We start from the raw sequence: 27,442 nt of genomic DNA on the forward strand, positions 1-27,442 counted from the left end.
CTGGAGATGCTGTTCCTGAAACTGTGCTTCTGACTAGAGGGAGTATGGGACACACTCTTTTCACGCCACTTTGATACAAAGTGATTTTCGTAGCAGGTTAGGTGAGCATTTTCCCGAACCCTAACTCTTTTCCTAACCTTAACCTCAGTCTCCTAACCTGCTGTGTAAATGTTTACCTGCTACGAAAAAGTCACATCGGTATCGACGTGGCATGAAAACCATGTTTCCAGAGGGGTGAGTACAGCTACATCCAGAAGTTACTTTCTCGTAGCAGGTTAGGATAATTTACGCAGCAAGTTAGGATAATTAACGTGGCAGGTTATGAGACATAGGTTAAGGTAATGGAAAGGAAAAGGGTTAGGGTTCATTAAAATTCTCTGTCACTTCCGGTCGTAGCTGTACTCCCTCTAGTCACAACCCTGAACTATTTTGGCCAACAGTGCAAGGTTTGAGAAAGGGGTGTTAACAAATTCAGCATCTACTGGGCGGGAACAGTTTACTTTTACAAACACTTATTGGTCACAGGTTGCATCGCTCAGGGTTATTCGGTAGTTATTGGTCACTCAAATCTTGTTTCAACATTCTGGTAGGACGCATGAGAGCGGATTGTTCCGTGGCAGTGGTCGTGGCGCATTTCTGTTACTTTTGTTTATTCGGCTCTTGAAGGGAGTCAACGAGCGTATTTTATTGTTTGTTAGAGGTATTTTGGAATTTTTGAGTGTAGTTAGTTATTTTGGGTACTTGCCCTCCAAAATATTAACTTTTTACGCAGATAACCGGCAATTAGATGGAAGACAGTGAACAAGTAGTATCGTCCACAACTCCGCCCGAAGACGAAATGAGAAGCTACAGACAATTCGGGAATCATTATGGCAACGAGGCCACAGCTAAAGTTGCAAAAGATGATATTGTAGACTTAGTTGGTGGAGCACAGGATGCTATTGAGAGGCACATGGCTTCTTGCCCCGATGATTTAAAAGAATTTACGGAGGAAGCAAAGGAACAACTGACAAACGAGGTGATTTCAGATATAACTCCACCGGATGAAGAACAGGAGGAAGAGGGGACTGACACATTTTCAGAAGCTAAACCAGTGATGTTCAATCCTTTGGAAGCTGACTACTTGCCAGAACTCATAAGGCCAGATCCCCCAAAAGTAGCTCAAGAAAAAGCACCAGCCCCAGTAGTAGAATCCGCTCCAGTGGAAGCAGCTCCAGTAGTAGAAGTGCTCCCCAAAGCGGCTCCAGAGAAAGAAGTGATTGCGGCTCCTCCAGCACCATCCCGTGAGTAGTCAATTATTTTAAACGTTTTAGACAATCTGGTTTTGTAATCAGTCTCTTGGTAAAACATTATTAAAATAGTTAAGAAAACACAAACGTCTATTTGCATATTCATTTACCGTTGACTAGCTAGTTAGCTATTTAACGCTAACTAACGGTGGCAACGTTAGCGTAGCTGTGTGGGATTGCTGCGACAACCATTTTTTATAAAGCAAATGTGTGTAGCCAGGGCATTGTGGACGTCTCGAGACAACAAATCCCTGGCATTGCCATTGGTGTAGTTCGAAACGCCAAACATGCAGGTAGAGTTGGCTAGGTAGCTAACGTTTCTGAAGTAAATGTTTTATGGATGGCAAATCACGCGAGGTAACTAGCTTTATGACGATGCGGCCCACCTGTGACAATCATCAGCAAGAAGGTAGATAACTAGCTAATATAACGTTAATGAACTGGCAGAATTGAGGTACATATTTCAACAACTCCCTAAAAAAAGGTCATACAACAGTGTGGTAATTTTAAATGGCATGCAATGGTAACTAACGAGAAGATAACACATTGGGTCATAGATTAATTCTGAGACTGTCATGCTCCGACCTGGTTTGTGTTTGCGCTAGCCTATCTAGCTAGCACGCGCTATTTTGACTCAGTCAAGATGGCTTGTATTAGTCGTAACAAAGGAATCATCTTAAATCGGCCACTCCCGTTTTAGTTGTTTCTCCCAAAATAGCCAAGTTACTTTCATGAACGGTAACTAACGTTACCTATCTAATGGAAGCAAGCTAGCGAACGTTATTTTTCTGATAACATTTTTAATCGCACGATGTTTTTGTTTTTCACACATCTTCCATCTGACCCTTCTGGTTAATGTTATTAACTCGCAACCATTTCGGCTGAAAAACAACATTAGTTGGGAGCAATGTTTGTAACTTGGTTGGCTAGCTAACTAACCACTTTCCCAAACATGTTAGGCAAGACAGTCAGGGCGGGGTTGGGAGACCATTACATTAGCTTCAAAGATCCTGTTGAGTGACTGTCCATTTAATTGGTTTAGGCCCTGCTATTGTCTTCGGACTAGCGAATTCTCATTTTGGGAGGACAGGCATGCTTTATATAGTCTACTTTGGTTTCCTGCAATAATTTGTGTAGACTTGTTAAACAGGAGAGATGCTAAAAACGTTCAGGAAATGGGCCTACTGGCTCCGACATGCCTGGTGGGTTTACAATACACAGCAAAACAGTGGGAGCAGTCTCCATATCCTACAAAGGGCAAGTAGAGATAAGGGAATAACCCCCTACCCCACCTCTGAATGCTTCACTCTATACCACAACAGCAGCTGGGTTTGTCAGCTACCAGGGCACTGATTCATTTGCCTACTTTTATATATTGGCACTCTGTGTTAGGTGTAGCCAACTACCTCAACTCCACAATGATTTCATCCAGAGTATATTGTGGAGACTAAAGTTTTTGAAATAATCCTTCGACTCGCTATGCCGTTGATACTTCATAAATGTATAGTCTTAAACCCTTCCAGTATATCTGTTTGTCCTCTGTTGAGTGCCTTTCTATGTTTGCTTTATTCCATACTTTTTAATTAAACGTTAATCAAATACAACCACCAACTGTTTCCTTGTTGCGTTTTAATTGGCCATGCACACTGTTGCCATCTTAGAGCAACAGAAATTAGGAAAGTTTGGTTGTATGTTATTAACTTATTAATTAACAAGTATGGATTTCAGCAAACAATGGCACACAACAACAGGGGACCAACATAGGTACATAGTAAGGGTTTAAGTATTTACATGGAAGTATCGACTGCAATGCTCTAGTCTTCGCACAACTCTGTGGATAAAATCATTGTGGAGTTGAGGTATCTTGGCTAGGTTAGGTGATGTAGTTGCTATGGTATCAGGTTAATTAGACCCCTGTTTCTTGACAAAGGGTGTGTTCTTCTGTATGTTATAGTAGGGAGTGTGTTTTGACAGCAAACATTCATTGGGTGTTTCTTAATATGCATACTACCATACTCCACACTCTCACGCTTCGACCACACTGACAGCATCACTGCGTGAAGTAGTATGCGACATCATCTGGATATGTACGCAACAAAAGTTCAACATTCACCTTCTACAACCATTTCTGTCAAGCCGTTTAAGCATACAGTTTGACGCATATTTTCGGTTGGATAAATCCAACGTATGCACCACATCGAAGGCACTGCCTCTGCAACACAATGCTGTAAGTCAAATGCAGCGTTTCATTGGAAATTAATGTAATTCTGGTGTACCAAAATGCAATGACGATGTCGGTGTGTTTGAAGCATCATGCTCCAAGTGCCTTCTCCGAGGACGTTCTTGTGAGGACAAGTGTATAGAAGGCAAAGAACATAACATTTGAGAAGCACTCACATTCTCCCTACTTTATTACCTCACACATGCTGCACCTCCCCATTCACTGAACCTTCTTGCAGCCAGGAGAATGGCAATAAAGACAAGATATACACAAAGCAAATGTTTACTTCATAATTATCAGCTAGCTATATGTGAATCATAATAATCTAGCTAGCCAGCTAGTTAAACAGCCAAAAATGTCCTTAAGCCTATGTTACGCAAGGTATATGCCAATTCTTCGTGGCTAGCAGGCAACATATGAGATGTGAAGTCGGAGTTTTTCTCTCGCTTCAGCTCAAATAATGGCCAACATCGAGTTCAAGAAATGGTGTCCTTTTTACGTGGCTGCGTGACATTTCTCACCATACTTTTAGTTGAAGCTTGCAACAAGTGGAGTACGCATCCGAGAAGTGCCCTCTGTGCTCCTTTTCGCATACTTTGATTTGAACTCATGCTTCAGCCCTCCCGTGCTACAGATTGCATGCTCGAAGCACAGTAGTATGCGTATTGAGAAATACCCATTGTGTTCTTTGGCGAAGATAGCAGCAGGTAGAAGATTATCCCACTGCATCTCATGTCGATGCCATGCAAGAGTTTTCCTTCCCATTTGAAATCAGACACCACCAACAGGAAGGCACCCTTGTCATGTCTCATACTGGCTTGACTAGAGTTAACATGACTTCCATTGCAGTTGTCATACATGTAGCCAGCACATCCGACCTCGGATTACCACACACAGAATATCCGCCTGTGCAGAAAAGCATGAGATTGGACATCAGTATTTCTTGAGTTTTCCCCTTTAGTTAATACTATCAATGTTTCGCTCTACTGTGGGAAATGTGGTCTAATAAACGCCATATTATCCACGTTCAGTGTAATACTCCGAAACAAAACGAACAATGCCAGACTTAGTATGCAAAATTAACTGCAAGAGATTTTCTTGTAGGCCGAGCGCGTTGCATTGACAGGCACTGCTCAGGCCTGTACTCTACACCGACCGGTGCGCCATAACATTGCCATATTTGGATCTGTGCCATTCACTTTGAACTGGACTGTGTTTAGGCTATGTATAAGCAGTCCTGGAGTAGATGTGATGTAAAGTGGTTTCTTGCGTCAAACACATTTTCAGTCACCACCTAGTGGATAAACGGGTTAATGTCAAGCTCTGTGTTTTTAAAAAGTTTTATGGAATGTAGGAAGTTGCACAGATTTTTCACAACCTTCAAGTTTGTGCTCACCAGAGCTGTTAGAGGGAACATTGGTCATAGTGAGGAAAGTGTTGGCCAACTTTTAGGGTTCCACAATACACTATTCAAGCAAAGTCATTGCCATAAAGGCATATAGCTTCTGCAGAACAGGTGGACAGAAAATTCAAGCATCTTGGATTTCATTATAGCTAATGTATAATGTCTATTGGTTAAATTTTAGGTGTACTTCAACGTTGGAACCTAGACAAGAGAGGTAACTGGCCTGGAACGGGTCTCATCTGAATAATCAATGTAAAACATTAATTTTGTAATATGAAAATGTTGCCGGGTTTTGAGTAAATGCTTGATCTCTTTTTTTAATGATTTATTCAGAAGCGTTGTTGATTGCAACTCGTGAGTTTCAATTGTTCCTTTCATGATCATTGAATCAACCAAGTATGATTTTTGTTTTTGACCTTCTGAAATATTCCAAGACGTCTTAATCGGCAGGCAATTGAGAATATTGAAATTGTGGTGATCTGGCTGAAATGTAGCTCGTTGTATTCAAATTACTCAAATTACAAGATTTATGCAATTAAACATTTCACATTTTGATTACATGGTCTTGATTTGAATATGTGCTCTTTCTATGTTTTTGCCAACTCTCACCTAATGCTCTGCTAAGGTATGTCAGTCACAGATATTAGGCCAATGTCTTAAACAGTTGGGCCTAATATCTCCAATCAAGGATTGAATGAAGGAATACAATTTAATAATACTCTAGACAAGAGCCTGAACCACTTTTTTGCTACTTCGTTTAGCAATGCAATAAGATTATTGACATTAACATTTTGTGTAATATTTGTCATGTCGTTTGTCCATTGACCATGTCCATTGGCTAGATGGCACAGGCAGTTTCCCCTTTTTATTATAGGAAATGATTGAAAATTGTATCTGTTGGGTTATTTTTCACTTGTTCCTTTTAAGAAAAAAAATCTTCATTCTGCTACATGAAAAGGGAACTTCTTCTGTATTTCTGCCCAAAATATGACTGTCTTCCCTAGCTTTGTTGCATGGCTGACATCTATTCCTGTCTTGTATGCTCTAAGCTGCCTGTACAGAGAGGGTGTCTGCAATGTGTCCCACTGTTAGGATCTGGTTCACATTATTGTGGTCTTGCTTGAATAACCTTCTACTCTGGTGTAAAACTTATTATCCTCCTCTCAACTACTGGTATTGTCCATTTCACACTGCTACCGTCTCTCTTTCAGATGAACATTTCCTTCCTTCTACTCCGCTTCAACCTCTGATGCAATTCCCAAAAGGCAAGTTCTCTTTGCTGGCTGTGTCTTTGCCCTCCTGCATCTTCTTTTTCAGTTCGTTCCTTTATACCTGAATTACATTTTGACTGTCTGAAATGCATGCCAAGTTTAAGGAATAGTTTTCATAGGATTTGCATTTGGGGGGGGGGGGGGGGGGGGAGTATTTTGTTTGTATGGTCCTGTATTGTGAATCCCTGTGACCAAAGTCCACTTACTGTAGATATGACAGAAGAAACTAACTTTATAGTTACAAATTCATAAGGTTTATAAGTGATGATTCCCCTCATTGATTCCGTCCATGTTATGACTAAATTGACACATTACACAGGGTTGTCTTAGTAAAAAATATGTTCATAACTGGTTTTGCATCTTTCGGCATGCCAGACAATACCTCTGAGTTTTATCTGATGGGAATCACCAACTTACCTCTGCAGAATGCTGGCAGGGCTTGCCCAGCATGGCTTGCTAGCACTGAATGAATGGAGTGTGTCTTGATGTATTGCATTTTCCCTCTCTACTCAAGAACTTGGGCAGAAGGGTGATTCCCCTGCTCCCATCTCCCCCCTCTCTCCTCTTCACTCTCCTGACTCTCTGGAGGACCTCTCTTTGTCAGAGAGTCCAAATCCAACGTCTGCTCCATTGGGCTTCTCTTCTTGGCCTTCTACTGAGCCTCCCAAAATACTGACCAAGGATATGCCTTGTGATGAAGAGGGTAACACCAGATTAGGCTTTAAGAACGATGAGGATATCGTGAAAGGGTTAGAAGCTGCTTCCTACACTCAAAGTGAACATGATCAAAACATTTGCTTGGAGAGAGATGTAAGGCCCAAGTCTTTTTGTGAAGACAGTGGGGTTGTCTCTCCTGAAGAGCAGATTTGTAGCTCAGTCAGGTCTGCTACGCCTTCCCAGTCCCCCCAAAAGCCCTCGATGACCCCTGAATCTTACATTGCACCTGCCTCCTCTACCCAAATAGAGCACTGGGATTCTCCATCCCAAGCTTCTCAAGACAACACCAGGGCCTCCATGGATATGTTCTCCAAGGACTCAGCCTCCAGAGGCTCCTCTGGGTATGTGCCAGATATGCTTGGCCAACCAGATGATGACTTAATGTTTGAGGTGAAGAAGAATCCATTCCAAGGCTTCTCCCCTGTAGCAGATGATGGGTTCTCCCATTTTGGGGATACCACTTCTGACAGCATGGCAGCTAAAATGTCTGAGAGTCCCACCCCAGACCTGGTCCAGTATGGCCAGGCTGGAGACTCCCAAGATGGCAGCCCACCATCATATTATGATGAGACAAAAACGTACGTGTCTGTCAAGATGGCTGCGGACTCGCTCATGGAGCCACTCAATCAGTTCTCAACCACCCCAAAAGAGAGCGAAGACTCTGCACCTCCATCTCTCCCAGATATCTTAAAGCCCTTCCCTCTAAACCCTGACAAAGTGGACTCTGGCTCTTCTGAAGGAAGCACTGAGCCGAGCCCTGCTCCTGTCCGGAAGATAGTTGAGTCACCCACTGTCCCTGTCACTCTGTCAGCCACAAATCCCTTTGCTTTCGATTCCAAAGCTTTACTGCTAAAGGAGCTGACTGAGGAGACTGAAGCAAGATTAGCGGTGAAGACTGAAGATAAAGGCTATAGTGCCTTTGACCTTGTAAAGGAGGCAGGGACCACACCCCAGAGCAAAGAACCTGTCCAGATAGAACAAAAAGAGTGGATGTTTTCCAGTCAAGATTCACCCAAAACAGTGAACAAATTAGAGCCTCTTAATATCCAGACTAGAAAGACCCCTGAAGATTCTGATTCTGAGAGTCCGTCCGCAGACTCTCTGTCCCCTGTTCTGGAGGCAATGGCAAAGAATCCTGCAAGTTTCCAGGTGGAGACTGAGAAGGATGACATGAAAGTGGAAGATCAAGAGGCGGCAGAGGAGAACTCTGAGCCTGAAGTCTCCTCGGAAGAGTTCGAGTTCATCGAAAGGCCCCCCAGGGGTGTGATGGATGAGTTTCTAGAAGCATTTGATGGTGCTAAGTTTGCCAAGGCACCAGAGCCAAGTATGGATGACGATGATGATGATGATGATGACATGAGCTTTGGGCTGAAGGGTGTGACGTCTGCAAATGTAGCCCCAGAAGTTCAGGAAGAAGTTCCCAGTCAGAGCTCTTACCTCCTACTTACCCAGAAGGATAAGGCAGACCTGGAGAAGGGTAAGGCCTACCTGGAGAAGGATGATATCAACGAGCCTGCGTCTCAGGCCCCTCTCATCCACTCGCCAGTTCGCGAACCAGAGATGCTTGCTAAGGACACAGAGGGCCCCAAAACTGCTAAGATGCCCAACCTGAGCACAGAAGCAGGTAATTTCCGCATGGAAGTTCATCACCATTGCATTGATGCGTCGTCATTTCACTCTCCTTGGTCGTTGTTTAGCTCCGCCCATAATTTTTTTCATGTTTCTCCCATGCACAGTTTTCACATCTTTTACATCACCTTTCTTCTCTACCTCGTCCCTTTTTACATATTTTTATTAACCATTACATTTGTGTGAGCATGTGTTGGCATGAGATTGGTTTCATGATCTTGGTTTTCATATTCAGTAGTTAATCCCCCCCCCCCCAATTAGTAAATGTCAGTGTCTTAAATCTTGTCATTGTATTTTGCAATCTATCCTCTTCATGTGGTAAGTACAGAATTAATTTCTCATGACTTCACTGTACAGAAATGGAATATAAATGTGCGATGGGGGGGGGGTGTTTATGTTACAAAGAGATTACGTTAAAAGGACATTGACATGACACAGAATATATTTATAGGAAGTGACCTAGCAGTGTATAATCCCATATCTCATTAAGGTATATCATACAATTCAGCCATCTAGTAATATTTGAATACCTGTGATTACGTTTTTCATAATACACTTGGTCAGAAAATGAACTGATCTACAAGGATTCATTTACCTTCTGGCCAATGGGGCCTGGTAAGAACTGCCTCTCACATGGGTAGTCACTAGTTAACACAGCCACGAAGTGATAATTATGGCTAAACACCCATTTCTACAATTGATCTACTTAAAATTTTATTTTAAACTTAATCTTATACCTAACCTTACATTAAGACCAAAAAGCAAAAAAAATTGGTAGCCAATTTTGACTGTGCCTGTGGAATCTGACTGTGGCTGTGTTATCTAGTGGAAACCTCACATGGAACAGGGCGTGGCAGTTTGCAAGCCTGCCTTTGTCTTGCTCACCCCCCAGTGGTTTTAGTTTGCCCAGAGCTTTTTGATCTGTGGAATTAGATTACCTCTGTCTGCAGTCTAGTTTTAGCCCTACTGAAAACCAGAGATATGAAGCTGAAACTGTAGACCTCCTTATAGGGCTCATAGCCTTTGAGCCCCCATGTCCAGATGAAAAAACCAGCTCAGTGAAAAGGGCAGTGTTAAAGCAAAACAATTCCAGATGTTTAGTACGGTTTACCTCACTGGGGCAGTGCCCTTCAGATATAGTACTTTAGTACGTATTGTTTTTTGTTGCATGATTGCTTGAAATAACAGTAATAAAATAAAATAAATGAAGATGAAAGCAATAGCCTTTAGCCTTTGCAGATGAATGGCTCAGTTGTATCTTGCTGGTTATTTACCCAGTGATGCACACGAGGCACCGATATCAGTGTACAGAGATTTATTTATCTGATTGTGACATTGCTCTGAGCCAGGCTGGCGGGCCCCAAGACAGTGTGCGAGGAATCTCCCTCCCTGCATTGCGACACCAGCCGATGAAGAATAGAGCTTGTCAGCAAGTGTTCTCTTATTTGTTCGACCGGATATGCAATGCCATCTGAAACATCACCACCCCTGCCATCTCATTCGCAAAACCCCGTTAGTGAGATTGTGTGTTCGAATCCACATAGATCTGTAGTGACCGACCACACTGTATGATTAATCATTCACCCATCTTTTCTTCAGTACGACTACACCCTTATTCTAGAAAAATGAACCTTGTACGGTACCTGCTATTGACTCCAGCTCAAGTGCTGAGCGTGAATATTCATTGGGGAGCTGTGATCATTTGTCAACTCTCTGAAAGACTTAATAAAAACACTAACGCATTATGAATAATTTGAAATTATAATTAGGTGTAAACCTAGGCAGACATTTAAATAAAATGAGCGGTGCCCTCTAGTGGACTAATACAACAATCACAATTTTCTTATGTGAATTTCGACTTCTGATGAGGTTTGATTGGGATGACCAGATGTGTTAATTGTTTGGCTGATTGATGATATGATACAGTTTGTGAAGATGTGATAGACAGTCTGTAGTCTAGGGATTGTCTAATCTATGCGTTTGTAGTAACTACATAGAACTTTGGGTGGTGTACGCCGTATACCCTTTAAAAAAAAATTGTTTGTGTGTATACGCCATATCCGTTATGTATAACAACAGAGACATCATGCACAAAGTAGCCTACACATGCGCAAAGCGTGTGAAATACTCTATATATACAAACGTATGTGGACACCCCTTCAAATTAGTGGATTCGTCTATTTCAGCCACACCCGTTTCTGACAGGTGTATAAAATCGAGCTCACAGCCATGCAAACTCCATAGACAAACCTTGGCAGTAGAATGGCCTTACTGAAGAGCTCGGTGGCTGTCAATGTGGCACAGTCATAGGATGCCCCCCAACAAGTCAGTTTGTCAAATTTCTGCCCTGGTCAACTGTAAGTGCTGTTATTGTGAAGTGGAAACATCTATGAGCAACAACGGCTCAGCCACGAAGTGGTAAGCCACAAGTTCACACAACGGGGCCGCCGAGTGCTGAAGTGCGTTAAAATAGTCTGTCCTCTGTTGCAACACTCACTACCAAGTTCCAAACTGCCTCTGGAAGCAACATCAGCACAATAACTGTTCGTCGGGAGCTTCATGAAGTGGGTTTCCATGGCCGAGCAGCCTCACCCAGGCCTAAGATACCTGAGCTGACAAGGTAAAAATCTGTTGTTCTGCCTCTGAGCAAGGTAGTTAACCCACTGTTCCCGGGCGCCGAAGATGTGGATGTCGATTATGGCAGTCCCCCGCACCTCCCTGATTGAGGGGTTGGGTTACATATGGAAGACACATTTTAGTTGAAGGCGTTCAGTTGGACAACTGACTAGGTATCTCTCTTTCTCTTTCACCATGCGCAATGTTAAGCGGCGGCTGGAGTGGTGTAAAGCTCGCTGCCATTGGACGCTGGAGCAGTGGAAACGCAGTCCGACGGACGAATCTGTTTGGCGGATTCCAGGAGAACGCTACCTGCACGAATACATAGTGTAAAGTTTGGTGGAGGAGAAATGGTCTAGGGCTGTTTTTCATGGTTCGGGCTAGGCCCCTTAATTCCAGTGAACGGAAATCTTAAAGCTACAGCATACAATGACATTATAGAAGATTCTGTGCTTCCAACTTTGTGGCAACAGTTTGAGGAAGGCCCTTTCCTGTTTCAGCAAGACAATGAATGAATTGGAACCAGGCATAATTGCCCAACATCAGTGCCCGACCTCACTAATGCTTGTGTGGCTGAATAGAAGCAAGTGCTCGCAGCAATGTTCCAACATCTAGGGGAAAACAATCGAAAAAGAGTGGATGCTGTTACAGCAGGAAGGGGGAGGGGGGCAACTCCATATTAATACCCATGATTTTGGAATGAGATGTTCAAAGAGCAGGTGTCCACATACATTTGGCCATGTAATGTGTGTTAATGCGAGCCACTCACACAGCCTAGTTTCAGCGGAATATCATCTCAGGCAGCAAGAGCGCGCAGCTGTCAACTGGTTGTCGCATGGAGTGGCTCACAGAAGAATGACATCTGTAGCTGGTAGGGTAGATAAGTTGAAACATCTTTCCTATCTACCAGTATCTATTGAAAAGGTTTGGTCCGTGGTTTTGGTTGAATCTATTCTATCAATCGGGAGTGCATATGTTTTGGCTAACTGCCATCACATGTACGCTGTAGGCCTACATTGTTGTACAGAAACACTTCTAGCCAAACGGTCTCTTTCTAGGTGTGCAACTGAATTAAATGGCAACTTCACCCTCCCAAAAAACGATTTACATTTTTTCCAGACCTACAAAATGGTCTATATGGTTTAAGCGTTGTTATGGATTTAGAACATCCAATTTGTCGTTTTTGTCTGTAAAATGTGATTTGAGAGTGAACCTGAAAAAACGAAAGGGAAATACACAGGGCACCTTCGCTGGGCCGTTTGGGAATTATTGGGCTAAATTCGAGCATACCTACTTCTCCAGGCACCACTATACCACTGGGTGGAGTCATCTACTCACTGATTTGTCATATGTGGTGGGGAGGGAAAAACACGTGTACATTTGCACAAGGGGAGGGAGAGTACCTCTCTGGGAGAGAGGCGGGGGAGGTTTATAGCTGCTGCGTCAGAGCATTAGATGTTTTCTGTGCTAGCAGACAGTCCGCTGACCTCAGTAGTACACCCTGAGAGAAGGGGCGAGAGGGAGGGGAAGAGACAGACAGAGAAAGGGAGAGCGAGACAAGGAACACTGCAGTCTCACAGGAGGAAGGTTTGGTTGTCCCCCCCATCTTCCACCTCGGTCCCCACACCCCACCCGACTGCAGGCCAACACACCGCACGCTGTCTGGAATGCCCTGCTGATACCTACATAGCGTCTCTATCATGGAAAACGGAAAAACTGAAAACGGAGACTCCCAGCCTCCGCCACAGTGGAAAGACAAGGGTATCCTTCCTTATTTTACTGTTGCGGCAACCTATTCAAGTTTTTTATTTTGCCATGATGGCAGGGTTCTATAGATATATTTCATTTGTGGAATGAAAAGTAGTCCATTTGTTTTTAGATGGTAGTTATTAACAATGAGCAGGTATTGTGGACATTCGTAGGATGTTACTGGTAATGACTTTGGTAGTTTTGAGTGGGTTGTTGGTTGCTTGTCCTATCCAATCATGCAAATAATTTACTCTATGAATGAGTAGCCATCCGTAGATATGCGATTGTTGGTAAGAGGCACTCTTAAAATGCTTTTTTCACCCTCTGGATTGCTGGCAGATGACCTTTGGTCAGAGTAGTGCTGACGGGAGGAAGTCTGTCCAAAGGTGCATGGTGGGAGGGGCGTTAAGCGAAAGTGAGATTACATTGTCTAATGATTCCATGCAGCCTGGAGGTGACTCACCAGTGCACCAGGAGTCTCTTCCCCAGGGGTCTCTCTAACCCCTCTGACAAAAGTGCATGCTGAATGCAGGGGCAGCCTTCAGCCCTACAGTTTGCTGAGGTGTTAGAAAGGTGTATAGAAGTCAATTGTTCAGCATGTGCAAAACAGTGGTCAGTAGCCTCCGTTTTTAAGTGGATTCACATTTAACCTATATGGCAAGCACCAGATGATCCATGTGGCTTATGGCAGAAGAGGTCTTCTAGTGTTTTCCAGGCCCAGCTGTAGCCATCTGCTTTCAGTTTAGACTGGGACATGGGTTGCCTAAGCATCACACTGGTGCTGTGGCTGTGCTCATATCAGCTGATGTCATGTGCTGCTGCCTTTGCATCATTCTGGGATGGAGCATGGCAATCGGCACACATTGCAACAAAGGGCCTCTGTGTCAACTCTATTTGACAAAATGGTATGTCATCCATTCTAGCAATTACTATCTGGCTGAGCACTATCAGTAAAGCATAAAAGAGGCACTTGGCCACTTTCAGATAAGGTAATGACATTCGTGTAGTAGTTTTAGTAGGCAAGCATAGGTGGCCTGACAACTCACACAATTTTTCTGTTGCTCTGTCGTTCTCTACATACTTTAGTCTGCGACTGCCGTCATTGGACCGTCTCCAACCGTTCTGGGTATCAAACTCAATGGCTAATTTACGAACCGCCGCATTACCCACGTGTGTTCTGGCTCTGGGCCGACCAATTGGTTTCTGGACCAATCAGACTGCCCGAATATTTTCGCATTCGGTGAAGGGTCGACAAGGTACTCTGATCCAGACTCCAGTGGGTGTGGTGTAGCCAAAGACAATATGGTATGAAGATGGGCAGAAACTGCATTTCCAATAGAAATCCTTGATCACACTTGTAGGCGATGTCATGGCGACGTTAGCTAGCAAAGCTCATGTGTAGAATGTCAAATCAGACACTCCTTTGAGATTACGTTGTTTTTTTACCAAAATGAAAAAGTGTCAGTTTGTCACTTTCACAGGGTTGGAGTAATAACATGTTCAACTACTTAACTAAGGAAGAATTTTTCACTTCTCGCATTGACTTCTCAAACTCCGGCCTGGTCTGTTTAGCAACCGTTTCCCGTAAGTCTTGTGATGTAGCGCCCCTAGGTTTAGAAACTCTGTAGCGTTTGGCCGTAGCTAGCCTACGCTAACATCCGGTTTTCAGGGATACAGTATTTTCAACATGACTTCTGTTTCGCTTGTAAAACGGAAGTGGGAACTCCACTCTGCTTCTTTCTACGCCTGCCATGTTAGGTTAGGCCGGAGCAAGGAGTCTGGGTAGCCAGGCAAAGCATAGGCCTGTTCTTTTTTGAATATGATAGGGTGAATTGATTTCCATTGGGCATGTATTCTGATTCTAGAGTTTGACTGGTTCCAACTGGGGCATTAGGGCTACAAAAATATGTTCTTATTAACATGAAATCACTGTCAGACACTAGTTGCTAAATATTGGTCCACAGCTTCAAATGGTTGTATGCAATACTTTAAATAAATTGCAAACTGCCTCTGGTGGTCAGTTTCTGCATTTGTTGGATTATGGGTTTGTTACTCCTAATTTTATATTTGATCTGGCTTTGTATGTCTGCAAGATGCACTGTTGTGTTGTTTTTAGCTGGTCAACATTTGCAGAGTTATGTAACATTTACCACACCTACTACTCCCCAATGTTCATTCCGTGTTGAAACCAAATTATTATTCATACAAAGATTTACCACACTTCACTCGAATTGTAGAAAGCTAATTCACATTTTTGCATTCGTCATGTATTGAAACGTATTATGGGTTAATTATTAAGGGCTGAGGCGCTGCAGAGCTGCGCATACAATTAGACCTCAAATCGACCTAGCAGGAGGTGAACTGCCTCGCTCTCCCTCGCACAGCTAAGCTAGGAGCTGGTGCTGAATGTGAGGAGGCTCAAGATGGATGCCAAACGGGGTTAGTGCTGTCATGCTCTTGTTTACAATGCTGCTTTTTTCATATCACATTTATATTCGATTGCATTGCCATTTTAATTTACCACTTTGCTTGACAAATGCTTTGGTGGGAGGCAGATGCGTAGTAATCGAGCTGTGCGTGGCACGCTACTGACGTTTATCTCTATGGGGGCTACACTGGGCTGAGAACGACATGGCGTTATGGACGATTCATGGCTATGTCCCTGTTTATCTATATTCCCTATGGATATATTAAAGACGAGTATATATACGAATATGGAGATGTATACGGAAGGACTTGATTAAAACATGGCGTGTTTATAGGATCAGATCAGCGTTGTTGATGATGCGTGTGCTATTTTTAGGTCCTCATGCTAGTGCATGCTTACCATGTGTAGCTAGACAGACACGTTTGGATTGAAAGAGCCCCCCTTCACGTTTTTATTGATTGCACGTTAGCTAATATTGCTAGCAACATTATAGACAAAGGGCCACCGTGATGAACATTTTGGGGCCGGCCAGCTAACCGGCTAAGGCTAATAAGATAGCTATGTATGGAAAGACATGTAGCCAAGCGTGCTAAGTTAGCTGCTAGCTAGCTTAAGTTAGGGTTTTGGGCAAATGAAAAGCTAACGGCGTCTCCGCCCAAAAAACCGACACCGCACGACGTGGTCCATTTTTAAGCTAAGGGTATTGATTGTCTGACTTGTACCTCTGATGTGATGCCTCTCAAGAACCATTATGACTTTTGACAGTCAAGTGTGTCCCTAGGCTGACTAAAACTGCCGGTGCTGCTTATGGTCTTGGTCCTGCAGTGTTTTTAGGCGTTCGACTTCTTTTTAATTGTCAGCTGTATGATCATATCATCAATTCAATCACATTTATGCAACAAAAGTCGTTGCTATGGTGTCAAGTACTTGATATGATTGTCTTTTTGGGCAGAAACTTGTCCAATGTGATTTAGGTTTTCAACTATAAGCTCATTCATCACTTAATCCATTTGACATCTGGCAGCCTGCTAAGTCATCTCACATTGCAGACTCAAACAATGTCAGCTTGCTGGCCAGCCTACGTTTTGGAAATTCATCAGCCAGTAGGAAATCGTCTTTCACATCTATTGTACACTGACCTGCTAGGAACTCCTGGTGAAACACACGCATGGGTCTGTCCTGCCCCCAGCTCTGTAATTTTTGCCATCACCCAGTCTTCACACAGAAATGGGCGCTAGGCCAGTAACATGACTCCTATGAATGGACAATTACCTGCAGTGCAATACTGGTACAGCAGTAAACTAAAACACCCAGGATTTCCTTTTATATAAGTGCACGTATTCAGACATGTGGCTAGGAGCTAAGATTTTCATAGATTTCTCTCTGATTCATCCCGTCTCCACATCACCGCCATGATATAGCGTAGCATAATTTTTTGAAAGGAAGCCCACAGTTTTGGGCTTCCAGCAGCTATCTGACCTTGTCCCTTCTCCCCTGCAGTGGTAGAGCTCCTGTACTGGCGCGATGTCAAGACCTCGGGCGTGGTGTTTGGCGCTAGCCTCTCCCTGCTGCTCTCCCTGACACTGTGCAGCATCGTCAGTGTCTCCTCCTACATCGGTCTGGCTCTCCTCTCTGTCACCATCTGCTTCAGGATATACAAGGGGATCCTGCAGGCAATCCAGAAGTCTGACGAAGGGCACCCATTCAAGTGAGTAACCCACTTCTCAATTTACACCATGATGTATTGCAGACAACATCCATATATTCTATTACATCATACATGCCATGACATATTGCAGACAACATCCATATATTCTATTACATCATACATGCCTTACTTCCAAGGGGCAGATTAGGATGCCTAGCAGAGTAACTTTGACGTCTCGCGTACATTTCTAATACCGCCGCCTTGTGGGCCCATTAGAAGAATATGAAAGGGGGATACCTAGTCAGTTCTCCAACTGAAATGTGTCTTCCGCATTTAACCCAACCCCTCTGAATCAGAGAGGTGCGGCGGGCTGCATTAATCGACATCCACGTCTTCGGGGAACAGTGGGTTAACTGCCTTGTTCAGAGGCAGAATAACAGATTTTTACCTTGTCAGCTCGGGGATTCGATCTAGCAACCTTTCGGTTACTCGGCCCAACGTTCTAACCACTAAGACCATGGAACGGTGATCAATATACCAAGGAAGTGTTTCCAAAGAGTATGCATCTATACAGGGTTTTAGGATAATTCCATTAAGTCATTTCAGGAATTGAATTTCATTTAATTGACAATTGGAACCCCACATGTTTTAGGAATTTGCAATTTGAACATTAATCCAGCTACTTGGCTAATTGATAGAGATGATTGTTGGAGTACAACATTGACTTGAAAGCTGTTCAGGAGAAGTGAGCATCACTTGATTTGATGGGTTGCAGTAGTGGATGTATTCTCAGCCGTTAAGGGAGAAAGGGACGTGGCTCCTATTGGAGAGTAAACATTGCCACTCAGTCGCACAAACAGAGCTGCTACTCAGGTTATCCCCATTCCTGGCAGTGGCTCAAAGCCGCCTTATGAGTTCTCACCAACCACTTGTTAAGATTTGAATTAGCTGGGATTAAGATTACAATCACAATGACTGGTGCTCAAAGTCATAACTAAGCCGGTTCTTGGCTTCGCATTTAAGAAATTAATCTACCATGCAAACAGAAAAAAGCAAACTATTCTCCTCGACAACCTGTGGGCTACAGAGGTTATTGTAGACCCTTCACCCATGTTTTGTGATTACGTTCTCCGTATTGTTATTAGTGTTAAGGCACCATATTTGGATTCAGGATTTGTCTTGCAACATACGTAGGTCGATAGCTCATGTTTTGTCTTGCAGGCTGTACCTGGATCAGGATGTGGCTCTGTCAGAGGGAACTGTCCATAAGTACAGCGACTGCGTTCTGGCACGGTTCAACACAACAGTCACTGAGCTGCGTCGCCTCTTCCTGGTTGAAGACCTGGTGGATTCCCTAAAGGTGAGTGTTTTATGCAACTGAAGATTTTAAGGATGTAGGCCAACCTCCTGCATGAAAATATAGTGCTTGTATAGGAGGTACGGTCACTCGTGACCTGCAAACCCATATTTGATTTCAGAATTGGTTAGGACAATAATAATTGACAACCTCCTGCTATTTGGGGAGCCCTGCCTTAATAGCTACTGACATTTCAGCTGAAAACATTTGCCCTTAAATCTGATCACGTTCACATGTAAAATGAGTGGCTTTGAGCTTTCCTTTCATTTTGTCCATGTACAGTCAGGCTGAAGTAGGTGACCCCCCAGGGTGTCTTAAGGGGGGAGACAGCAGCTGTTGAGCGCTATAAGGTTTCTACATGCTTGTCAACACCTTCCAGTTCAACTCTTGCTCTGTCCACTGCTAAGGCCACTCCAGCCCCCTCCCAACCTGTCTGCCCCTCTCTGTGGGTTGGGGTGTCTTTGGTCCTAGCTCGACCTCTGTTAGAGCAGTGGTTCCCAACTCCGGTCCTCGAGTACCAACAACAGTACACATTTTTATTGTAACCCTGGACAAGAACACCTGATTCAACTTGTCAACTAATCATCAAGCCCTCTGAGTTGAATTGGGTATGTTTGTCTGGGGCTACAACAAAAATGTGCACTGTTGGAGGGTACAGTGAATTAGACCTCTGCCTATTCAACAGAGCCATTGGCTACATCGATTTAGGTTTATTAAGATTCATGAAGTGTCATCTATTTATTCCGTAGTGTACCCTGTGAGCAGAGAGAAATAGTGACATCGTAAACCTCTGCCAAATGTCGTAAATAAAAAAAATCACTTTGGCTACACCACTATGACCTTATTTATACATTTGGGACAAGGTATAAATGCTTGTTGATGTTTTGATTCCAGGTCAGAGATTCTGACAGTTTCTTTAGTTGGTCATTGTAAGAGCTCTGTCTATCATGTCCATTTTTAAAGTGGCTATCCACCTTGCACATTACCAAATAAGGATGCATGTGATCCTGGATTACGTCTGAAAAGTACCTAGTCTGTAAATGCCATAGGAATGAATATGCTACATTGTGGGAAATTGTTATAGAATGTCTTTGCTAAACAATATATGGTCTCCTACATATTAGCATAGCGTTTTAAACGCAATGAAATAAAACCTGTAATTCTTCTCCCATTCAGTTTGCTGTGCTGATGTGGATTCTCACCTATGTTGGTGCCTTGTTCAACGGACTCACTCTCTTTATTCTGGGTAAGATGCTTTATAAATGGTCATTAAAAACTTATAAAGGCATTTATGATTTGTTGCTATGGTGCCTAGGGAAGCAGTATCATGTGATTAGCTCTGTAATACTCTCAGGAACAGGCCTAAGCTGGGTTTATTTCAGGATACCATGCGAGTCTGTATAGAGACAAAGTGGTTGACTGACAGGTTTCGGTCTGACACCCATTATAACCGCCAGCTTCCTTTTTAAATAGTTTGACATGCATCTGATCCACCCTTCAGGGTATAAAGGGACATGCCCTCAAGATACTGTTTAGAGATTGCAGCAGAGCAAGGTTGAATAATGCCTCCTTGTTGTAGAACATTATCTTATTTTTCCCCTCTCCCTCCAGGTCTGGTTGGAATGTTTAGCTGCCCTATTGTCTATGAGAAGTACAAGGTATGAGCTGATTAATGTATGAACTAAACAAGTTAATGTGAAGGAATCATAGAACACCCACACCTCTCGACAGTAACCAAGATCCCCCACACCCCTCGACAGTAACCACGATCCCCCACACCCCTCGACAGTAACCACGATCCCCCACACCCCTCGACAGTAACCACGATCCCCCACACCCCTCGACAGTAACCACGATCCCCCACACCCCTCGACAGTAACCACGATCCCCCACACCCCTCGACAGTAACCACGATCCCCCACACCCCTCGACAGTAACCACGATCCCCCACACCCCTCGACAGTAACCACGATCCCCCACACCCCTCGACAGTAACCACGATCCCCCACACCCCTCGACAGTAACCACGATCCCCCACACCCCTCGACAGTAACCACGATCCCCCACACCCCTCGACAGTAACCACGATCCCCCACACCCCTCGACAGTAACCACGATCCCCCACACCCCTCGACAGTAACCACGATCCCTCGACAGTAACCACGATCCCCCCACACCCCTCGACAGTAACCACGATCCCCCCACACCCCTCGACAGTAACCACGATCCCCCCACACCCCTCGACAGTAACCACGATCCCCCCACACCCCTCGACAGTAACCACGATCCCCCCACACCCCTCGACAGTAACCACGATCCCCCCACACCCCTCGACAGTAACCACGATCCCCCCACACCCCTCGACAGTAACCACGATCCCCCACACCCCTCGACAGTAACCACGATCCCCCCACACCCCTCGACAGTAACCACGATCCCCCCACACCCCTCGACAGTAACCACGATCAATTGACTTCATAGCATTATACCTGAGCTTTTCACTAGAATTATTGTTCTTTTCTTTGTTTTAGGTACAGATTGACCATTACGTCGGTATGGCCAACAAGCAGGTTAAAGACATTATTGCAATGTAAGTAAATACCAATGGACGAAATAAAAATATATTGGCATTGTCTTCATGAAGAAAAGTAGGTATCCCAAAAAAATACTTTCTTTCAATAACCATCTCAATTGTCGATGCCCAAACGTTGTTGTGAAGTAAGTTAATACTGGGGTTAAAATGTAAATATCTTGGCTGTGATGTAATCAGACAAATATGAATCTTTCAAGTATTGAAAGTGTGTATGGAAGAGGAATGTGATTGAAGCCCTTTAGCCTTTTCTATTAATGACAGTAATGGGACAGTGTTAAGGCATGCACTGTTGCATTCCAATGTCTTTCTGTCAGGAAAATACAGAAATGAAAACACTTATTTTACGTATCTGAATAATTTGATTTTATGAAATTCAGTGGCAATTAAACGTCATTATTGAATAGTTTGGAAAAGAGTAGAAATCTGTGACATGAAATCCCTCATGTTATACCTCTTAAACATTTTGTGCACGTTTTTGTTCATCAGACATATATTGCATAATTTTACTGTTAATAGGTTCTGCAAGAATTATATTATTATTGTAGACAAAAATGAAAGGTGTACAAGTGTTCCACTTGACCGAAGTAATCCAAACAGTGTTTACATGCACATTTTATCAAAAGGTATAACCCACCCCTTGTATTCAATTCATTTTCATTCAAAACCAGAATTTAATTACCTGAACACTTGTAATATCTTCTATGAACCTTTGGCTGAATGTTTATAATTACGCTTCATATTTTTTTACAAGTTGGTATTGTGTAGTTGTGACTGTCGTACCTTATTTGGTTTTTACGTATTTGCACTCCTGCCTACATAATAAGTAGGCTATATTGAATTTAAGTGTTTTCTTGGGGGCGTTTTTACTCAGAATGAGCTTTCTTTTTGGAGGTTTTTTAAAGCTGCATATAAACATGGTCTGTGACTAAAGCTGTGCCGCCTTTCACTTTCAGGGTGCAGGCCAAAGTCCCAGGACTGAAGCGTGTGAAGGCAGAGTAAAGAAAAGAAAATGAGCCAGTCCCTGAGACTTCCTATGAGAGGGTGGAGGGCACTGGGCGGGGGGGGGGGGCCCATGTATCCCTGCATAACTGCTATTTTCAGTTCATAATTCCTTGTTCCCTGAAACACCCTGGGTTATGTTTAAAAATATATATATTATTCACCAGCTCAAAAGTGTTCCCAACTTTTGATTAACTAAATTGAACATGCTGATCTATCTGGCTTAAAATGCTAGTTTGTGTGAATATGAAGAAAGAAAAAAAATAAGGCATATTATTTTAATCTTGCACTTGGACCTGACCAGTGATGCGTTTTGAAATAAAATTGTGTTCCATGAGCTGGTTCATCTGTTCTCTCCCTTGATGCAGTGTTCAGAAAATTGGAATTGCATTGTCTTTTTTGTAATGAGGGAGGGTTAATTGGTACCTTTGTGCTGTTTGTGATTTTACTGTTTTATTGATAGACTAGTTTCAAAGCTTCTAGCTCTCTTCAGTGGCTATTGAGTGTGCTTGACACAAGGTGTTGACGTGTGTCATTGTGCTTGACGATGGTCTTTAATGCCAGCAGGGCGATAATTCATAGCACTTCATGCGTCTGAGTATTTCTAGCTAGAAACATTTAGAACTTTGAGAACATTTTAATCATTTCACCTCATGCAGCTGCCTATTTAAACTCTGGAAGAACACGTTTACAAACAACTTAAGACAAAAAAAAATGAACATACCATCTGTGGACCCAATATCTAAAGCTGCAAAATTATGTAACATTGAAACTTCAAGCATTGTTTATGCAAGTAATTGTGAATGATACTTCATACAATTGTAATGAACTCTTACGAGAACTGTTTGTGGAATGCATTGTGAAATAGAAACAATTACAATAAAGCTTATAGATGAATTACTGTGGATGTTTTCTCTCAGTAGGCAAGATGGAGAATTTTGAAAAGTAGCCAAGGATATATTTACAGAAACTCTATGCCTAAAGCAACCCCATTGTCCTATAGGAAAGGATGTCACTAACATTTTCCATCCCATAAGAATTGACTGTATGCTGAGCTGTTCTAAATAGCATGTAGGAATGTTAATACATAGTAAAATCTTCCAGTAATGTGTCTGTCAATTTCGTAACTCCATTTTTGAATTATTTCATAGCCAGTCTCACCTATTAGTCAGTGAAATTACATTTAGCAGACGCTCTAATCCAGTGATTTAAGAATACACAAAGTGAAAGGAATGTTGGGAGACTGAAAAAAAGCTCAATGCCTTGAGTCATACCCATGTGTTTGCGGACAAATTCGGTATTCTCATTTAATCTTTCCATACACTTAATATTTGCACATATACACACAATAAATTGGTATAAAACAACATTGTCAATCATACGATAAAATCTCACCACAGATGTTATTTGATTAAAAAATAAATTCATGCATTTGAGCATTTTTTTGTAATTTACAATATAATACAAATAAGTTTACGATATCTAGACAATCTGTCTTGTACAAAAATTAAATGAATAAAAATATGTAAACAGGAATCCATACTGCTTAAAGATTGCACATATAGTAACATATTGCTGCCACACTGCTAGCTAAACATTAGTGAGATTGACAGGCTAAAGACAGCAAGGCTAAGGGCGCTATTCATTCTGTAAAGCTGAAGTGTTACACATTCCGCATTTCTGAGCCGACGTGCAGCGTTTACCGTGAATGCGGTCTCCGCTAAAGCGGGAACATTGCTTTTAAATTTCAATCACGCTGTAAAACTGAATTTCTGTGAGACGACTAAGAGTTCAACAGTAGACCAAGGCCTGGTTTCCCAAAAGCATTTTAGCCTTAAAATGCTTTTGGGAAACCAGGTTCAGGGCTTGAGTAAGACTGTATAGTCTGCTTTGGTGTGACAGGTCACTGTCTCCTGGACTGTCTATTTCACTTAGTCTTTTAGCACTGACTTTGATAAATACTTTGAGGAAAAATGTACTCGATACGATTGTGACGTCTCACCTAACTATTTTAAGATGAATGTAAATCGCTCGGGATAAGAGCATCTGCTAAATGTAAGCCACCCCGTTGAAATCCCTTAGTGGTAGTGAATGTTGAAACATACAGTAACGCTTCAGTGTACTAGTTCTATGAACATTATTTTTGTTGAATCTTTTCACAATGGTTATATGGAAGCATATTTCACAAAATTATTTTGACAATAGTTAAAAGCATTTTAAAAATGCTTCCTAATTTTTTTGTAACTATCACAAGCTGAAAATTGATCGTCAGATCACAGTAACATTTAAATATTTTCAATAGAGCTATTATAACTTACTATGTTACATCATCTCATCATACTTTGGATGTTGTATGCATAAACGGCAGCAAACCAATGCCCCTTTCTGCATATTGAATGAGAAAGTTTACAATCGAATAGCACCAGAGGTGTACAAATAATTTCAAACGTGAAACGTGAAACTGCAAAAAAATAACACAAGTAGAAATATTCATAAAGGCACTTAAGGATATTAATACTTTCAAATGAATTATGGGGGGGATCTTTTATCCTCTACACTGGCCAGGATTTAGGGCTCTATTCAATCTATTGCTGTAGCGATACAGATTGCACAATAGAAGTTAAGGAATTTTCAGATTGAGCCGACATATGCAGCGTTTACTGTGAATGCAATCTCCGCAAACGTGGGAACATTGCCTTTAAAAGCTGCATTGTCAACAATGTGCGATTTGATTGAATCCCAGACATTATCAATCGTTTAATTATAAATCAATAGCTGGCATGGCAACCTGCTTTCATGTGTCCTTCATTGAAAGCAGATGTGAATGTAAACACTGCCATTTCTTGTTAGGCCAGAAAGTCAAACATTTTCTAGTGGCAAAAAAAATCTACTTCAAAGTGGTTTCCTGTTAGAAAAGGATCTACCTGCTCTGCCTAATGCTTAGACTTGAATTAATAGTACAGTGATTAGCGTATTGCCCATCCCCAGGTGTTGTTCTAAGGATGGGGAGACAGTTGCAGGCAAAAAGGTAGACCGCAGCCAGACACTTGAGGCTTTGGGATCCTGGCTGCATTCCTGTCGGAATCCAAGACTTACTGCGGTGGGCTAAGGAGTCTGGGTGCATGTTAGTGGATGGTTGTGGAGAAAAGGCTCTGGTTTACAGGCATTTCCACACAAAGACACTAAAAAAGAGGCAGACAATACAGCAGTCAGTAAAAAATCAGACCTGTCTGGAGTACAAGATGAGCTGTGAAAAATTCTAATGCAAATCACTTGTGAATGTGCCTATTTATTGTAGAGTAGCTTAAACGTAATGAATCTGACATGGTTAAACCCGGTAACAAGCTCTGCATACCTGCAGTCGTCTCCTCCAGTGCTGATCACATATTTATCATCATAGGAGAAGCGAATGTTGGTCACGTGTGCCGAGTGCCCAAAGTAACGCTTGTGTTTGGCCTGCAGAGGATCAAAATAAGAATTAAACACTTTTTTTATTTTTTTTGCTGATGCTCTCATCCAGAGCACTTACAGGACCAATTAGGGTTAAGTGCTTTGCTCAAGGGCAAATTGTTTTTCATCCAGTCGGCTCGGGGATTCAAACCAGCGACCTTTCGGTTACTGGCCCACCTCCCCACTTGGGAGCAGCCCCAGCCAGCAGTCTGTGTTCTATGGCTTCAGTAACTTTAAAAGCTATCACAGTGATGTTGTTGAGAGGAAGTGAAGCACTCACAAACTTCTCAATGCAGGGGAAGTCGAAGAGCTTGACCAGTCCAAAGTCGTCCCCGGTGACCACGTTGAGGCCGGCATGGGAGACACAGGCACAGTTGACGTCAGCCTTATCAGCATTCCGTGGCCAGATCCCTAGCACCTCATCTCCCAGGATACTGAGAAGGAATGAGAGAGAGGAGCCATTCTCAGACTGCAGAATATGCTGAACAAAACCACAGGCCTGCCAGTACTGAGAGGACATTAGTCTACCAAAGAATAACCTTTTAAATGTTCCCTCCAAGTCAACTGAATTACTATATAGTACTCTTCTCAGTAGTAAAACATATGCAACATATATAAAACATTTAAAAAGATTCCTGCATACTGTAAAAGATCTCAACCAGACATTTGTTTTTCTGTACATGTTTCGAAATAAGTATGCTACGGTCTATATGCAGAATGTATTTTAACCCATTAACCTTGGGGAGAGTAGAGTTAGAGGAAGTTTGGGGTCTATTCATGAGAAGTGAACAGTGACTGCTGTGCTGCAGAGAGTATTGATTGACCTCCATTATTCCAATGATCAATAACAGACACCCAAACACAACTACAAAACAACATGTCTAGGTGTGCCCACTAAACTTCCGTACACAAACGTGCCCAGATGGCTTCAACTAGCCTAAAGCTCAAAAACAAGTTGAACCAGCAATGTCTTTGTACCGCTTCACCTTGCATTCCCATATAAGTCCCTAACAGAGTGAGATGTTATGTTTAGCTCCCGTTGTTGACGCCATATCTCAATAGTGTTACCATGCAGTATTTGCATTCTTTACTGAATATTGATCTCAGTTTGATTTTGGAGAGTATGTGAGTTTGATTAAATTCCAGTGACTACAATGAATTATTCTACCTGGTCCAGGTGGCCCAGGTGATCCTGTCAATCACAGTCTGTTCTGTTACCATTTTCCCAGAAGGCATCTCATGCACCTGGCGCTTATAGTTTCCTGTGGACACCTGTCGACACACAGCCAGTGACACGTCAGAATACACACTCATGCATATGCACACAACCAGAGGTCAGGATATTGTAACTGTCTGAAATACATCAGTCATCTAGTGTACTGTGCCTTCAGAAAGTATTCATACCCCTTGACTTATTCCACAGTTTGTTGTTACAGCCGGAATTCAAAATGGTTTAAATGCATTTTTCACCCTCACCCATCAACACACACTACCCCATAATGACAAAGTGAAAACATGCTTTTAGAAATGTTTGAAAATGAAATGTAATTTACATACAGTATGTATTCACAGCCCTGAATCAATCAATACATGTTGGAGTCACCTTTGGCAACAAATACAGCTGTGAGTCGTTCTGGTGGATCTAAGAGCTTTGCACACCAGGATTGTACAATATTTTCCACATTCTTTTAAAAAATGTATTCAAGCTCTGTCAAGTTGGTTGTTGTTGATCATTGCTAGACAGACATTTTCAAGTCTTGTCATAGATTGTCAAGATGATTTAAGTCAAAACTAACTATGCCACTCAGGAACATTCAACGTTGTCTTGGTAAGCAACTCCAGTGTATATTTGGCCTTGTGTTTTAGGTTATTGTCCTGCTGAAAGGTGAATGTGTCTCCCAGTGTCTGTAGACTGAACCAGGTTTTTTTCTAGGATTTTTCCTGTGCTTAGCTCTATTCCGTTTATTTTTATCCTAAAAAACTCCCTAGTCCTTCCTATATGACAGGCTTTAGAATCCAGTCTCTATATGAGAGCTTTAGAAATCCAGTCTCCTATATGACAGGCTTTAG

The 27,442-nt window shown here is 42.5% G+C and overlaps 2 protein-coding genes across 10 annotated transcripts; one reads left to right on the forward strand and one right to left on the reverse strand.

Moving 5' to 3' along the window:
* The first annotated feature begins 555 nt into the window (after positions 1-555).
* On the forward strand, positions 556-22,819 carry LOC120017706 (reticulon-4-like). Of its 8 annotated transcripts, XM_038960648.1 has the most exons (10): positions 579-1,283; positions 5,097-5,129; positions 6,127-6,180; positions 6,701-8,527; positions 16,826-17,033; positions 18,195-18,333; positions 19,507-19,576; positions 19,942-19,988; positions 20,862-20,920; positions 21,877-22,819. In XM_038960648.1, the coding sequence occupies exons 1-10, from the start codon at positions 788-790 to the stop codon at positions 21,920-21,922; spliced, it is 2,979 nt and encodes a 992-aa protein (XP_038816576.1). In that variant the 5' UTR covers positions 579-787; the 3' UTR covers positions 21,923-22,819. The 8 variants fall into 8 exon arrangements, with proteins under 8 accessions (XP_038816569.1, XP_038816576.1, XP_038816577.1 ...); XM_038960649.1 differs by lacking the exon at positions 5,097-5,129 and having other exon boundaries at positions 580-1,283; XM_038960642.1 differs by lacking the exon at positions 6,701-8,527 and having other exon boundaries at positions 593-1,283.
* LOC120017708 (echinoderm microtubule-associated protein-like 6) lies at positions 22,809-26,635 on the reverse strand. 2 transcript variants are annotated; one of them, XM_038960651.1, is made up of 4 exons: positions 26,541-26,635; positions 25,653-25,806; positions 25,278-25,378; positions 22,809-25,104 (listed from the first exon to the last, which is right to left on the reverse strand). In XM_038960651.1, the coding sequence occupies exons 1-4, from the start codon at positions 26,606-26,608 to the stop codon at positions 25,080-25,082; spliced, it is 348 nt and encodes a 115-aa protein (XP_038816579.1). In that variant the 5' UTR covers positions 26,609-26,635; the 3' UTR covers positions 22,809-25,079. The 2 variants fall into 2 exon arrangements, with proteins under 2 accessions (XP_038816579.1, XP_038816578.1); XM_038960650.1 differs by lacking the exon at positions 26,541-26,635 and having other exon boundaries at positions 25,653-25,931.
* Between the last annotated feature and the right edge of the window lie 807 nt (positions 26,636-27,442).

This window comes from Salvelinus namaycush, chromosome 22 (assembly GCF_016432855.1).
Source record: "Salvelinus namaycush isolate Seneca chromosome 22, SaNama_1.0, whole genome shotgun sequence".
In the NCBI taxonomy this organism is placed as follows: domain Eukaryota; kingdom Metazoa; phylum Chordata; class Actinopteri; order Salmoniformes; family Salmonidae; genus Salvelinus; species Salvelinus namaycush.